Genomic DNA, 14,792 nt, shown 5'->3' with positions numbered 1-14,792 from the left:
GTCTTTAGGAGGTTTTCCCTAATTTTCTGAAATATTAAGAGTAGTGCTGGCCTAATTTTGGCATTTAAAAAGCTTTTAGAGGCCGGACGCAGTGGCTCATGCCTGTAATCCCAGCACTTTGGGAGGCCGAGTTGGGCAGATCACGAGGTCAGGAGATCAAGACCATCCTGGCTAACACAGTAAAACCCCGTCTCTACTAAAAATACAAAAAAATGAGCCAGGCATGGTGGCAGATGCCTGTAGTCCCAGCTACTAGGGAGGCTGAGGTGGGAGAATGGTGTGAACCCAGGCGGCAGAGGTTGTAGTGAGCCCGAGATCACACCACTGCACTCTAGCCTGGGCAACAGAGCGAGACTCCACTTCAAAAACAAATAAATAAAAATTAAAAAAATAAAAAGCTTTTAGAAAAAGAGAACCCATTGTGAAAACGCTTAACAAACTGTATACGATGGTAACCATTACTATCTATTACAGTTATCTGAGATTTATGTTGGGTATGGGTTTTTTCAAGAGCATCATCAAAATTATCAGCATGAAGTAAATAATGCTATCTTTAAACATGCATAACTAATTATCAACTCTTCTATAAACTTGATCACCAAACTACTGTAAAAATAAAACAGAAGCATATTTTCAGGATACTTTCGATGACCGACTATGACCAAGTAACTATACAAAGTCTACCAATAATATAAATAATCTCATAACTAAAAGCCTTAATGTAATCATCCAAATGAATACCACTTTCCCCAAAGAAGTTACTTTGGAAAGGTTCACTCATCCGATGATGTAGGTGTTGTTCATAACATTCTGAGATCCTCTTTTGAAAATTCCTAAAGAGCTAACTGGTATTATTAGCTAGAAAACACTGACAGTGGTATAGCTTGATCAGTGAGGAGAATTTTAGTTGTCACTGACTGTGTGTGAAGATGGAGAAATTCAGTTGGGTAATATAACATAGGTAACAAAAAATTCCACAAAAAGCAAAAGACTATATATATATTTTTTACATATATATATAATTTGGGGTGGCTCTGAAAGCAATTCTTAATAGCTCCAAAACTTTTGTTCAAAGCAGACACTGATGGATTATAGGAACAACTTCCCAATACAGAATACTCACTTTGATAAGTTCTAACATTATCTAAAAGTCTTAACTACGTTCTAGTCATAAATTGAGATATAATACTGACTTGAACTAATATATCATGAAAATCACAAATTTATTAACATGTGAAGATTTCTCTTTATGGGTCTAGTGTCTATACTTTTGGGGTCAGAAACCTTTGGATAATCCATCATCAAAAATAAAGATGACAAAACAAACTATTACTTAAGTTTGGTATTAGGAAGTCATTTTTAAGGATTATTGTTGTTACAGTTTTACTGATGGAAATGAAATGGAAAAACTAATAGAAGGGATGATCTACGTACTAGTTAAATGATTTGCATATGCATAGGCTACATGTTCTCAAAATTATGTTTCCTTACTCTCATGGCCATCAAGACATTTTTTTGCCTTCCTGGGTGGTCAACTCAGGGTGTTCATGAGGCAGTAGTTAAGGGTTGCTCATGTATCTTTATATTGGTGAGATACAGTGTCAGTGTGAAAAAACGACCAGAAGGAAAACAGACAAGGCAACTGGTTAAATGTATGTAACCAATCACTTCTACTGGAAAAACACCACTAGTGAAAGAAGAGCAGACACATAAGTTTAATACCCAGAGGGTAGAGTACATTACTAATGCAAATACCAATGAAGGTTATTTTAGGCTCTTCTTAAGAGAGTAAAGATATACCCTTAATAGTCTGCTTTATTTTCAACGTTAAATGCCAAATGAACAACTGCCTACCAGATGGGGTTTTTTGAAATTCAAAAGCATGAGGGAGAGGTCAAAAGAATAGCTACCATTGGAACCACTGGCATGAAAAATACAGTTACATTCATGAAACAGTACTGGTTACTAATTAAGAGGCAATATTCCCTCTACCATGGCCTCCTTGAATAAACTTTCTCTTACAGAATGTTCATGGCCTATGCTTAAAGAAATGGATAAGGCAAATAGGCCGAGATGCAACAAGTCAAAATAAATATCTATGTATTCTAAGGAACTTAGATTTTTCAGAAAAAGCACAATTTGGCCTTTTTGGTCCCAAATTCGAGACTAAATGATGCTTTAGCTATCACTAGCAGGTCCAAAGCACAGTATGAAACTGGAAAAAAGAGAAGATAAGGAAAGATAACAAAACAGAAAGACTGTGATGGAAAGTAACATGGGACAACTTAGTCTCCTGTAACAAAAAGATTACTCCTGACCTAAAGAATGAGAATATAAAAACAGAGATGATTCCATGACCAAGAATAAGACTATACAGTTATATCAATACCCAGCTTGGAGAATCCACTATTTTTGAGGTTTAGTTAGGAGTCAGGATGCAATTTTCTTTACTGCTTATCTGCTCAGTAAAAACTTCCTGACAATAAATATTAAACAACTTGGATTCAAAAACTTACAAAGCAATATTATCTATGTTAACAAAGATAAAAGATCCTTTATTTAAAAGGGCTTTGAGCTGTAGTTATCAATTGGTTCAAAACTGTGAACAATAAGAAAAACTAAAAAATCTCCATTGAGCTGCTAAAAAAGGAAAATAACATACCCTTTTAATATCAGTGATGGCACTCACTGAGCTGGGATACTTGAAATAATCAGCAAGCATGGCAATGAGGTGATCAGTTATGCTAGCGATTCTCTGTAGCTCAACATCTGGTTCAATCAGATAGGCAAGTGTCTCAGCTCCTTCAACTCTCTCCTCTAGTAATCTCTCCTTACTGCACATTCGAACCAAACAAGGTAATGTCTGAAAGGTAGTGAGATTAATTATTTGCTTTTTGGTAAAGGTAAAAGCTTAAGCATATAGTGACTGAATCAACTCAATAGCTTTTATCAGGAGTAATGTTTGTGATCAAATATTTCCTTTACTGACTTCCAGAGCATAAAAGATTTTTTTTAAATGCAAAAACAAGCAAAATTCAGTACAGATTAATCATTTGTACTGGCACAATAAACTCTACTCACACATCAAAGTATATTAAAACAAATTCTAATTAGGCTTTTGGGACCGGTAAGACAAGTTCTATTGTACAACTTTGTAAAAGACATTTAAGAATCTCTAACAAATCATGTCTAATGGTTCTGCCCCATCCATCTATTTATTTACCTAAAAGAGACCCAGCAGTTTAATCAGGAATGATTTTGCCTTAGGAAAAGTATGCTATCTCTTCATTAGTGAGTAATATGGTTTATTTTTTGGTTTGGGGAGTCATACCTACAGTTGCCAAAACAAAATACAGCTTTAAAACTGCAGTGATCTTACCATTACTCAGATTCCACCAGTTCTACTATAATGTGAGTGAAGCGTATCATTCACAGTTGCTAGGTTTTCTCCCAAGAACTTGCTGGAATTAGTAGTGGTATCCACGAGTCCAATTTTACTTCTGAGGTCCCTCAAAAATCTTGGCAATGGTTTTGATAACTTATCTACATTAGGTTCTCAATAAAAATATTCCAGACATTTACTATTTCTTTTTCTTTTTCTTTTTTTTTTTTTTTTTTTGAGACGGAGTCTCACTCTGTCACCCAGGCTGGAGTGCAATGGCGCGATCTCGGCTCACTGCAACCTCTGCCTCCTGGATTCAAGCAATTCTCCTTCCTCAGCCTTCTGAGTAGCTGGGATTACAGGTGCTCACCACTACGCCCGGCTAATTTTTGTATTTTTAGTAGAGACGGGAATTCACCAGGTTGACCAGGCTGGTCTCAAATGACATTTACTATTTCTAAGCCTGATGGATCCACTTGAAAGGACAATGTGGAAGTAGAAATTGAAATGTTATTATTATAGAAAGTCTTCCTCAAATATTGCAGGCAACTGTGCTTTGCTCTTTTATATATAAGTTTCTATTAAATCTTTTACCACAGAGCTTGGCACTTTATCGTTCACTACTAATTTCCTATTAGGCTAGAAGAAGCTTTACAATTCAACCCTAGGTTTCCAAGGCGAAGGCCCTATTCTTTTTTCCCTAACATTACTAGTTACTAATATTTATTGATACCATAAATTCATGAATTATTTAATTTAATGCTCATGACTACTACATGAAGAATATACTACTAACATTTTACCAATGCAGAAAAAGAGGAAGGTTAGAGAAGTAAATAAATCAAGATAATTGCTATGGAAGGCCGTGGCACTCTATGCAGAGTTGTTTACTTAGGGAGTGTTCAGATCTCATTAAATTAATTGTCTTCCTCAAAGACTAAAGCCAATATTAGTTTTCTTTGTGCTCTTTTATCCTTGGGATCACCTTTTGAACAATCATAATGTGAGATCTCATATTTATCAAATGACACATGATCAATTTATTTATACTTAATTTTTTATAGCTAATAAGACATTTTAATGTATTTAATATATTGTTATCCTCACAGTAACCCTGTGGCATAGATGAGCAGGAATTAATGCTTCAATTTTCATAATCTGGAGTCCGAGGCATCAAAAGAATAAAGGATGTCCAGTCAGAGGTGGAAGTGCTAAAACCAGAATCCCAGGTTTTAGGACTTTTAGGGCTGGTCTTTTCTCTAGGTTTTTCTAAATTCAAGTTGTATATGACATATCACAATGACAATGCTTGTTTTCATGTGTTATCTACTTATTGTCTTTCATTATGCCTTTTGATTATCAGCTACAAGAATGATATAAAGTCTTTTTCTGCAAAAATAGCAAACTGCCTCTAAAACTGTAATACAAATTTAATGACAATCAAGAACAAAATATATTTTCTATTCCACCTGAATTGTACACTTTTACAATTTCCACATCCTCCTAATTACCATAAAATGAAAAGGCTGTGACAATGAAAGAATTATTTCACGTTGACTTTCAAAACACATCTAAAATCAATTTTTAAAAACTATATGACATCCAATGAAAAGAAAGCATGGTCTTTTAATATTATTCTATGCCATGCACACGTACTATAATGATAAATGTGTAAAATGAAATATGAATATCAATACTGATATTTAACACATAACTGGATAATTTTCACATTTTAAATATAATTAATTAGCTTACCTTTAATACAATACAGTTATCATCTGTCCGAATTGCTCCAGCTCTACACATGTAAGTTAAACTGGAATAAGACAGCAGAAAATAAGTTTTTGCTTGGAGTTTAAAGCTTTACATGAAAAATTATTTAACTTTAAGATTTTATAAAAAAATCGAAAACCAAATAATATCACTTATCTTGAGAGTGAAGATTTTGACAATTCGCTTTTCGGAGGTTCAGTCAATTTAACAGTCAAAGAAAACTAACTGACAAATACAGATGGGAAGCCAGCTATTAAAAAAACAAAACAAAAACCTACCAAATAGTTTTAAAAATAAATAACCTAATGATGGACACATTTTGAGGCTAGGTGCTGGGCACATGTTGTATTCTTTATACGACAGAATTTTCCATAATAAAAAGGGAAAAATGTTCAAAATGAAACATAAGATTAACACGTTATCTAAGTTTAAATGAAGTGAAGTTGGAATATTCTAACTCTGAATGCAGCAGAAGTGTCACAGAAGAGGCATTTAACTTGTAACACAGCTATCCATCAGAAATGAACTATTCAGAGGTTAACAGCAGTGGCTTTGGGAACAAGTCAATAATTTGGTTCTAATGAACAACAATTGTAAGCTGCCTTTGAATAAGAATATAATTAATTTGTATTCCCTAGGCAGGCGCTGAACATTAAGCGCTTCAGAAATTTAAATAAATGAATTTCCTTTTTGATTACATTCCTTTAGCAAGATGGGGGAAAAAATTAAAACATCCCATGTTGGCTTCTACCACAAGTTATAAACAAATAGGTAAAATTATTTTACTTATATTGTAGAGGGCTAAAATATTTGTAGTTGTTATTATCTTGAGGCTTGTTACCACATTGTTTTTCTGAAACCATTTACTTGAGAACATTACCTTACTGACAGAGGCAAATGCTCAGTTTTAAAGACAAAAAGCAAGCAAAAAATACAAACAAAAACCAAACAATTCATGAGTAATTAATTGAAAATGCCAAATTCTCACCAAAATATTAGAACCACAGCTTAAATACTAAGATTAAACTGAGCACAGAACCCTACACAAGTGCTGAACACATCCATTTCATGTACTGATAATTACCGAACATGCACTGAATGCTTACATAAGCCAGAAATTGTGCTAATAAAAACTCTGCAGCCGGGCATGGTAGCTCATGCCCGTAATCTCAGCACTCTGGGATAACGAGGTCAGGAGTTTGAGACCAGCCTGACCAACATGGTGAAACCCTGTCCCTACTAAAAATACAAAAATTAGCCAGGTGTGGTGGCACGTGCCTGTAATCCCAGTTACTGAAGAGGCTGAGGCAGGAGAATTGCTTGAACCCGGGAGGTGGAGGTTGCAGTGAGCCGAGATCATGCCACTGCACTCCAGCCTGGGTGACAAAGTGAGACTCTGTCTCAAAAAAAAAAAAGAAAAAAAAAAACTTTGCATAAATATCTTACAAACCATCACAATTTTATGAAGATTTGTGTGTGTGTGTGTGTGTGTGTGTGTGTTTTCCTCGAAAGATGAGGAAGCCACGTTCTCTGAAATCATCCCGTGGTTATCAACTTCAACTAATTCTCATTCCATATTTCTATATCTTATAGTTCCCTGGCTAATACTTAGCATAGTATAGGTTGGTTAAATTTAATCTAATTCAGTATTATTTCAACTGAAGTACAAGGACAGTAGTTTGAGGATGTAATAAAGTAATTTTCTGAAGACAGTCTCAAATGTTATATGAGTGTTCCTGTTCTGCATACTACTAGTAACAAGCTGAGTATAAAAAACTCACATCCATTTAAGAAAATGTGGGATGGAACTCTGACTTTCAAATTTCAAAATCCCAAAATAAAACGGGGATTGGAAGCAAGCAAATTTGGCTGTCCAAAAATAAGATATTGATAAAGCACTGTCTTTCTTCCCACATTGTCCTGACTTTTACCATTTTGCTGATGTGAGCTGCATCTCAATAGGCTTATCCCTCTGTAACATCTTCACAAAAATCTGTGGTAACAATTCTCCATCAACCAAAACTAGAAATAAAACAAACAACAATGATTAAGGAAATTCTTTAAATCTACAAAGTTCATCAATTAAATCATGTAGGTGCCACTGAAAGCTCCAGCCTACCATTTACCAGGGTCATCGATACCTGGGGGTTTTCAAAAGCTAAAACTGAGAAACATTTCAGTGCTTGCATTCGAACCTGTAAAAATAAATGAACAAACAAAAAATGCATTTATTTTAATTTTGCAAATGCAAATGCTAATGTCTCAGAATCTAAATTCTTCTAAAAAATTAAGTAAATCTGCTTAAAATACTAACAGGCCTTAAAGACATAACAATAACACCTGTATAGCTGAAGAGCACAGTAAGTTAAAATTAACTATAAAAGTTAAAACTAATTTTGAAGTAATAGAAAAAAATGAGGAAGTAGCAATTTAAATTCAACTAGACAAATCTCTAATCAAAGTTAAAAAAAACTACAAAATACAGTTGGTAAGACAAAGAGAACTTAATAACAATTACCAAGTGCCTTTCAAGGCAAAAAAAAAAAAAAAAAAAGAGTACTCTTATGCATGGAATGGAGCGAGGGAACAGAAGGAGAGGAAACAATGTTACAATAAAATTTAAGAAGCACTAATTTTTAAAATACCCATGAATTGTGCTAGTATTCCTCAGAACTAGGTGATACTTGGTTTGGGATAATACCAAGGACCAATCTCTTAACCATATATAATGTGCTTTACAATTTCCAGAAGCTCCTAAGAGATGTGTATTTTTAAAAATTCTTTCCATTCTAATCCAATCTAATCCTCACTTCCAAGCCTGAGTCTGCACATGATGTTTTAATGTGGAACCTGAGTTTGACAAGCACTCACAAGATAGGTAGCTGGGGTATGAAGCCCCTCACCTGGGCAATGCTCTGCAACACTAGTACGTGGCCACAGGAGGAACCTAGAATATACTAATGGCACTTTGGTAATACAGCAAACCCTGGCAGAAGAGTAATGTTAACAGACTAGTACCCTTTCCACAACCTGTAGGTTTTTCAAATCATTATAGTAAATAAGGAAGTCTAGTGCAGAAAAGATAGGAGAAATGGAGGAAGAGCTGGGGGAATTAATGAAGCTAGAGGAGATGAAGTAAAGGAACAATAAACAGCCACCTGAACAACTGTTTTTTGATGTGCAAGTGCTGACTGGTTTAGCCTCTGCATGGCACAGTAAAGAGGAGGTAGCTCTCAGTATATATTTATTTCCCCTGCCTCTGGCTAGTTTGAAGTCAGTTCCACTCCCCATTCCTATCCTTATGAGCTCTTTACCAAGACTAAACTAGATAGCTGAGGTAGGGAAAACACACACATCAGTAGACCCTACCTGAAATATATTTAAAGACTAAAAGGGCAGAATGGAGTCACTGCAAGAGGACAGAAGACAAAAATGACTGCTTCCCTGTTCTGCAACAAACTCCTGCAATACCCAACTCTAATGTGACACAATAAGGACTACATGTCAATATTTGCTACAACGTGTAGATGGACAACAATGAATGGCCAAGGTTTTAACTCAACACCTGGTAATATGACACTGCTTCCTTTTATATATAAAAGACAATAAAGAAAATTTAATTAGTAAGTCTGAAAACTCTTTACTTTTTAACTCAAAGTACACAACATAACATATTTTAAATGTTGATGTGTATGCAGGAATATGCTAAGTCTGAGACACTGTGGTTAAATAAAGGTCTCAAATATGAAATTAAATGTCTTTCTTGATATAGAAAGTCACTGCTTCTATACTTCGGGCATCACGGCACTGGTACCTCCCAAAAAGGATTTGAAATCTATTTAATGGGTGTAAATCAATAAGAACTCATGGTACAACTGTATTCTAAAAAACACAGAGATGCAAGGGCAGCCTTTTTTTTTATTTTTCAGAGCATTCTATAGCTAAAATGATGCCCTATAACATTTCACTGATAAAATACTACTTTTGATCACAATTATCAAAGAAGCAATAAAAATACGTGGGTCTCTTTCTAGACATCACAAACAAGGTATAAAAATCTGGCCACAATTTTTAACATCTTACTTTGTAGGACAGTGAGGTTAGTAGGTGAGCAATATTCTGAACTGCACCATGGTTAAATAAAATTGTTTGATGATCTGGCCCCTGTAAGAAAAGAGAATACAACAATACATTTAGAAGAGCAATGATTCATTCCAATAAAACCACATTTACTTAAATGTAGAAAACCACATTCACTACAGTAAAGAATCCTGTTACTCTTTGCTTAAATAAACTCAGACCTCAAAAAGCAGGACAAACACTGTGTTTAGTCCTGCAAGGGACTACCATATCTTAACTCATCTCAGTTCTAGAAATGCTGCCTTGTTACCTCCTAGAAATAAAGAAGTGGGCCCAGAAGCTATATTGGCACAAGTCCTCTGCAATTATTAAATAGAATACCACCACAGCAATAGAGCCACGATGAATTCTGCATTTCATGTGCACATTATTGCCCTATGCCCACAGGAAACAGTGGCAGAGTCATTCTTACAACTTAGAACTGATGAGTTAGTCAGGGGAACTCTAAAAATGAATTGTAAAAGAAACTGGACAAAGACTAACCCACCTTAACACATCAGGGAGGTCTGAATAATGCTATAGTGGGAAACACAACACTCCGTAACTGGGAAGTGAACAACAACATGTTTTGGTTTCCATATTTCTATCTCATTTTTGTTTTTAAAAGCATTGGTTCGGCCGGGTGGGTGGCTCACACCTGTAATCCCAGCACTCTGGGAGGCTGCAGCGGGCAAATCAAGAGGTCAGGAGATCAAGACCATCCTGGTCAATATGGTAAAATCCCGTCTCTAGTAAAACTACAAAAATTAGCTGGGTGTGGTGGCGGTGCCTGTAGTCCCAGCTACTCCGGAGGCTGAGGCAGGAGAATTGCTTGAACCCAGGAGGTGGAGGCTGCAGTAAGCCAAGATCATGCCACTGCACTCTAGCCTGGGCAACAGAGCGAGACCCTGTCTCAAAAAAAAAAAATTGGTTCTTAAGAGTCAGAAGGTAAAGAGATAGGAAAATGAAGGGTTTTTTTTTCCTCAATTCTGTTTTCTACTAATCCATGTACTAAAGAGCTTCAAAGTGGCAGAAGCTAAAGTTAATGCAAAGCTTCAAATGTGCCATAATTCTTTTTATATTCATAATTCTTTTTATATCCATATTCATTTTATATCCAACCTTATCCAATCAATTAATGAAAAATTAGTTAAAGCCAACACAGGAATGATATTTCATGCTTATCATTATTCAGAAGAGAAAAATATCACATAGGTAGGCTATCAGTCTGGGCTCACCAGAAGAAACCAGTTACTGGTCCAGCAAGTGCTCTCAAACCAATTTCTCCAACCCATTATTTAAGCAAGTAACAACTGTCCTGAAGATGCTTGTTGTTTCTTGAGCCAAAACACCCATCATTTGAAGTGGGGAAATTAGCATTCATACTTCTGAATAGCACAACTGTCATATTCCACTGTATAGGTAACGATCACCAAATATTTTATATATTATTAAAAGAATCCGTAAAAAACTCAGCAACTTCTCTCTGTCCATGCATTTTCTAACTTTGAGTTTCTTATTTTTAATCACAATATAGTATTCTACAGTTTGCTCATGCAAACCCCCATTGTATATTTTAGGTAGTTTCTAATGTTTTACTGCTATAAGCAGTGTTCTGTTGAACATTATTTGAAGCTGCATCTCAGTACAGATCCTGAGGTTATGAGGATAAATTCCCAGAGTAAAATGGTGTGATATAGTTATCATTACATATCCATCCAGAATGGTGCAAACCTGTTTTTGTAATAACTGAAAATACTGACAATCTCAGGGCATTGGTTTTAAGTGTGCTCCCTTTCCTCCCACCTCATCTGCAGTTATAAGTATAGGTACTACTTAATGGATACTGGATACCAGTGCCAGGCACTGCTCTAAACACTTTACATGCATTGTCTCATTTGAAACAAAGGAGTCTTTGGCTTATAAAGACAGTGGTGAAGACTGAAGTAGGGGAGCCAAGGAAAACAGGGGTCGCGTAAGGATTCGACGCATTTTTTCTTACCTAGTTACTAAATCATGAAGATAAGCCAAAATTAGCCCCAGCTTATGTCATCACACTAAGGTTTTTTGAGTTCCTTATCAATTTTGACAACCCAGTTTAGACACTGGCAGAGCTTAGCAAAAGCTAAGTAGGCAGGGTGCTACCTCAGGCTCTTGCACCTCATTGTTTTTCCACCTCTAACTGCAATCTGTTCTCCTACCTTGAGGTGACCTAATAGATATTTTTCAAGACATTTTATACATATACAGCAGATACATAAATACATTCTTTCCCCCATTTTAATACAAATGGTAGAATACTATATACACTGCTCTAAACCTTTTCTTCCCTTACAATTTATCTCAGATCATTCATATCAGTACATAAAGTTTTCTCATTTATTTGTTGGCCTTATTCTATTATAGGAATGTTCTAAACTTTAACTAGTACCCTATAAACACTTAGATTGTTTTCAGTCTTTTACTATTAATAACATCATTTCAGCGTATACCCATGTGCTTGTAACTTTTTTTCTAAGATCTAAATAAATTACGGCACATCCTTTCTAAGTTATATTTACAATGGATGGGGAAAAGATCAAGCACACTGCAATTCTCTCTATATATAATTGTTTCCTGGTGCTGATAGATACTTTACTTTATCCCTCAAATTCTTTGCCTCAAAGATGGCAGCAAGTACTTGTTACAAAAGAAGTTCTTCCTCCTCTCTGAGGTTGTACACACTATTGTGTAAAAGCAATTGTAAGGGGCCAGACGCGGTGGTTCACATCTGTAATCCCAGCACAGATGGCTTGAGGTCAGAAGTTCGAGACCAGCCTGGCCAACATGGTAAAACCCCATCTCTACTTAAAAAAAAAAACAAAAAACGAAAATTAGTCAGATATTGTGGTGCACACCTGTAATCCCAGCTACTCGGGAGGCTGTGGCAGGAGAATCGTCTGGACCCAGGGGACTAAGTTTGCAGTGAGCCGAGATCACGCCACAGAACTCTAGCCTGGAAGACAGAGTAAGACTCCATCTCAAAAAAAAAAAAAAAAAAAAAAGCAATTGCAAGGAGGGAATTAGTGGCTAAACCAACTAGCGAGGAGGCTCTGTCACTTGAGACTTATCAGTCTCTCGTTCATCTTTCTCCAAATCAACCTGCAGCAACCTGGTGGTGAGGGGCAGCATCCACTGGGTGGGAAGCATGTAAGTCCTCATGGCTTCTTCCCCCCTCCCCCCCAGAGATAGGGTCTCACTACATTGTCCAGGCTGGTCTTGAACTTCTGAGCTCAAAGGATCCTCTCACTTAGGCCTCCCAAAGTGCTGAGATTATGGGCACGAGCCACCACGCCTGGCCTAATTCTCATGGTCTTAAACTCCAAAAAACAGGTCTCAGAAATCTGAGTAAATACTTAACAAATAGCAACCGTTCAGAAGTTAGAATTTCAACAAATATTATTTCTGTTGGGTGTTTTTTGCTCAATAAATCAGAGAGAATTTTTCAAAAATACAATTATGATTAGATTACAACACAAATGCTTTAGTGATCTCTTTTTCCCTTCCCCAAAGTATGTAAATTTATTTAATACTGATACCAGTCAAAGCAAATTAGTAATTTTAAGTTTTGTCATTTAATCTTAGCTTAATGTGAGTCCCTACAAATGAATCCTAAAATTCTATTACCTTATTTTTAGCCTATATGCAAAAAAAGAACAACATGAAAATAAAAGGGTTTTAAGTTTAATGACAATACATGGACCATTGGATCAGTTGTTCTCAAAGATACATGTTGTCAGTATATTGGTAAAGTTGTTAATATTGTATTTTAGGCTTTTACTATTGTCACTGGATTTATAAATGCTATACTGTTTCTTGAAGTCTAGCTATGTCTCAGAATATTTAAATGTGGTTATTTAATTACAGTGGCAAATGCTAATTTATCCAATTAAAAGGTGAGTAAAGGTGACTTTCTCTGATAACATCTTCCCTTCTGTCAGTGGTATGAGGGTAGCTGTTAAATCATTATCCTCAGTTTAAGTTTCTCTCCAACAAAAAAAATAGTGATTTAATGGTACTCTATAATTTCAGCTAAAACAGCATTGAGAAGTTTCAGATGAGCAATCCCTAAAGTGCTGAAGTTTCTGATGAGTAATCCTGAAAGCTATTTAGGTAACTTCAGGAATGGGATTATTCAAACTTCTCATAGCTTAAAATAATTTAACATGTAGTTATTCCTCCAGGTCCAATTTTTGGCAGCCTTTTGGGATTACTGTGGTTATGACTAGTAGATGCTGGGCTCTGTTGAACACTCAGGAATAGATTTTTCCTTTTTTTTCTTTTTTTTTTTTTTGAGACAGGGTCCTGTTCTGTGACTCAGGCTGAAGTGCAGTGGTGCAATGACTGGTTCACTGCAGGCTCAACCACCTAGGCTCAATCGATGCACCTCAGTCTCTTGGGTAGCTGGGACTACAGGCACACGCCACCATGCCTGGCTAATTCTTTTATATTTTTTGTAGAGACAGGGTTTCACCATGTTGCCCAGACTGGTCTTAAACTCCTGGGCTCAAGAGAGCCACCTGCCTTGGCCTCTCAAAGTGCTGAGATCACATGTGTGAGCCACTGCACCCAGCCCCTGAAAAATTTTTAATGAGGCATACAGTTCTGGAGCATCTTCCTCAACTTGCCATGCTGGCTATAAGACGTCATTTTGTTGTTGGAAAATTTTAGGCCTTGATGGTTTGAGCTCCTTTTAAACAAGTGAGTTGCAAAAAAACCTGTCATTTTCTTAAAGCCTTTCTTTGCCCACCTCAAAAGATTAAGGCATTGTTCCATATCTCTGCTCCTATGAGTTAGCCCACACTTTGTCAAAGTAATCCAAGAACAGAAACTTCAAAACTTTTTCACAAATATCTTAAATAGTACCGAATAGATTGTGCTAATCAGCTAGGGTTTGTTTGGAAGAGGGTTTAGATGTCTAAATTACAATGTAGAAACTTTTCCTAGAACCGGGAGATTTAGTTTTCATTTATTCGGAACGCTGTTCTAAAACAGCATAGACCTGTGTCTTCCAGGTGTTCTCTTATCCCTTCTTTCCTATAGTTCCCAAAGCTCCTTACTTGCAACTTGTATTATAAACAATAGGACATATTATAAATGATATAGTATCATCAGAAGATAATTATTTGGTTGGAAGTTAGAAAATGTGTAGAAATTAAGAAAGATCTCAAGTAATCACCCATGGTTATCAAAAATGACACATTCAACATATAATCTATAAAGCAAACTAAATGGCACTTCATAGGCTGAAGGGAAAAGAAAGAGAAACTTTACTCAACAATGAGAAGAATCTCTCTCATTTCTCCTTATATGAGATCACTTAAACCAGTTTCCAGTAATAGGGAACAAGGGTGAGGGGAAACAGTCATGATCACACATTGCTGGTAGTATAAAGTGGTATAATCTCTATTTAAAAAAAGTGGTAAAATTACAAATACATATATTCTTTGACCCCAAAATTTTATTTCTTATAAAATGC

The 14,792-nt window shown here is 35.9% G+C and overlaps 1 protein-coding gene across 9 annotated transcripts in view; it reads right to left on the bottom strand.

Moving 5' to 3' along the window:
- Positions 1 to 14,792, bottom strand: part of LOC105469939 (armadillo repeat containing 8) — a 113,337-nt gene that overhangs the window by 55,319 nt on the left and 43,226 nt on the right. For 8 of the 9 annotated variants that reach the window (XM_011721568.3, XM_024789175.2, XM_011721566.2 and 5 more), the window contains 5 exons: positions 9,239 to 9,319; positions 7,275 to 7,350; positions 7,087 to 7,177; positions 5,138 to 5,198; positions 2,663 to 2,863 (listed from right to left, as the gene is read on the bottom strand). In XM_011721568.3, the coding sequence (XP_011719870.1) occupies positions 2,663 to 2,863; positions 5,138 to 5,198; positions 7,087 to 7,177; positions 7,275 to 7,350; positions 9,239 to 9,319 (510 nt within the window). The remainder of the gene's footprint in view (positions 1 to 2,662; positions 2,864 to 5,137; positions 5,199 to 7,086; positions 7,178 to 7,274; positions 7,351 to 9,238; positions 9,320 to 14,792) is intronic. The other variant, XM_011721572.3, reaches the window with a different exon arrangement.

This window comes from Macaca nemestrina, chromosome 2 (assembly GCF_043159975.1).
Source record: "Macaca nemestrina isolate mMacNem1 chromosome 2, mMacNem.hap1, whole genome shotgun sequence".
NCBI lineage: Eukaryota > Metazoa > Chordata > Mammalia > Primates > Cercopithecidae > Macaca > Macaca nemestrina.
This window is presented reverse-complemented; position numbering and strand designations above follow the sequence as displayed.